Source organism: Rhincodon typus, chromosome 47 (genome assembly GCF_021869965.1).
Source record: "Rhincodon typus isolate 14 chromosome 47, sRhiTyp1.1, whole genome shotgun sequence".
Taxonomy (NCBI): Eukaryota; Metazoa; Chordata; class Chondrichthyes; order Orectolobiformes; family Rhincodontidae; genus Rhincodon; species Rhincodon typus.
The window spans coordinates 4961650-4962886 of NC_063378.1; the positions used below are offsets into that span (position 1 = coordinate 4961650).

At 57.1% G+C, this 1237-nt stretch overlaps 1 protein-coding gene across 1 annotated transcript in view; it reads right to left on the reverse strand.

Annotated features, from left to right (window-relative positions):
* Positions 1 to 569: 569 nt before the first annotated feature.
* The window catches only part of LOC125487970 (hormone-sensitive lipase-like), a 42693-nt gene continuing 42025 nt past the window's right edge, over positions 570 to 1237 (reverse strand). Inside the window, exon 9 of the mRNA XM_048620696.1 lies at positions 570 to 799. Within this exon, the coding sequence (XP_048476653.1) occupies positions 579 to 799 (221 nt within the window). The 3' untranslated portion in view covers positions 570 to 578. The remainder of the gene's footprint in view (positions 800 to 1237) is intronic.

A 1237-nucleotide genomic window follows, 5' to 3' on the forward strand; every position in this document is an offset into this window, starting at 1 on the left:
TCTCTCTCTCACCCCACCACACACCATTCTTTGTCTGTCATTCTTACGCTCCCGTGCTCTCTCCCACTCACCACTCACTCTCCCTCCATGACTGTCAGATGATCCTCCAATCACAGACTTCCCCTCTCAACGATTGTCCAATCATAGACTCCCTCTCTCAACGATGTTCCAATCGCAGACCTCCCCTGTCAACGATCCTCTTGTGGATCGATGGTGTGGATGCTGTACCTCAGCCTTGCCTGTACACACCCCTCGTACTGCCCCGAATTCCATCCCCCCCCACCACCCACAGTGCGCAACCAATGCCTCTGAGGGACTGGTTTATTCCACACGGTGGAGACTGTTCCAGTCACTATATTACAACTCAGGGCAGCGAACCCTGGATGAAACCACTACCCCCCCACCCAGCTCCCCGTTCCACCGCGGTGTAGGAAAGACCAGCAAGATCCCAGCCTCTACCTGGGGTCCATGCGCTCTCAGACCCCTCTCTCTGCGAGACGCCGGGTGTGTCATTCAGGCAGCAAGAGAGTTCAGGGACTGGGTTGAGAGCAGGATGTTTGGGTTGGGAGTGGGGGCTGTTAGGGATTGGAGAAGTTGGCAGGGAGGTGGGGAGGAAAATGATGAAAGGTCTCCTCACCAGGCTTATTGCTGCTCTTGCTACTGTCCATGAGGGAGTTGAGCCAGGCCGAGGCTCCCAGCCGGATGTCTCGGAGCAATAAAGCAGCTGCGTCATTCCCTATCAGGCTCAGTGCGTCCGTCTTCTCTGTGATCCTGGGGATACCCGATGCAGCCTCTGTCCCTGTCAACACACAATGCACCGGGGTCAGGGGATAGGGGGTACAGGCCGAGTGTCCCAGATCCCAGGGGAAACAGGGAGAGAGGGGGATAGGAGGGAAAAGTGATGCCAGAACCCAGGGGAAACAGGGAGAGAGAGGGATAGGAGGGAAAAGTGATCCCACACCCCAGGGGAAACAGGGAGAGAGGGGGATAGGAGGGAAACAGCAGTCCCAGACCCCAGGGGAAACAGGGAGAGAGGGGGATAGGAGGGAAACAGCAGTCCCAGACCCTAGACGAAACAGGAAGAGAGGGGGATAGGAGGGAAGAGTGATCCCACACCCCAGGGGAAACAGGGAGAGAGGGGGATAGGAGGGAAAAGTGATGCCAGAACCCAGGGGAAACAGGGAGAGAGAGGGATAGGAGGGAAAAGTGATCCCACACCCCAGGGGAAACAGGGAGA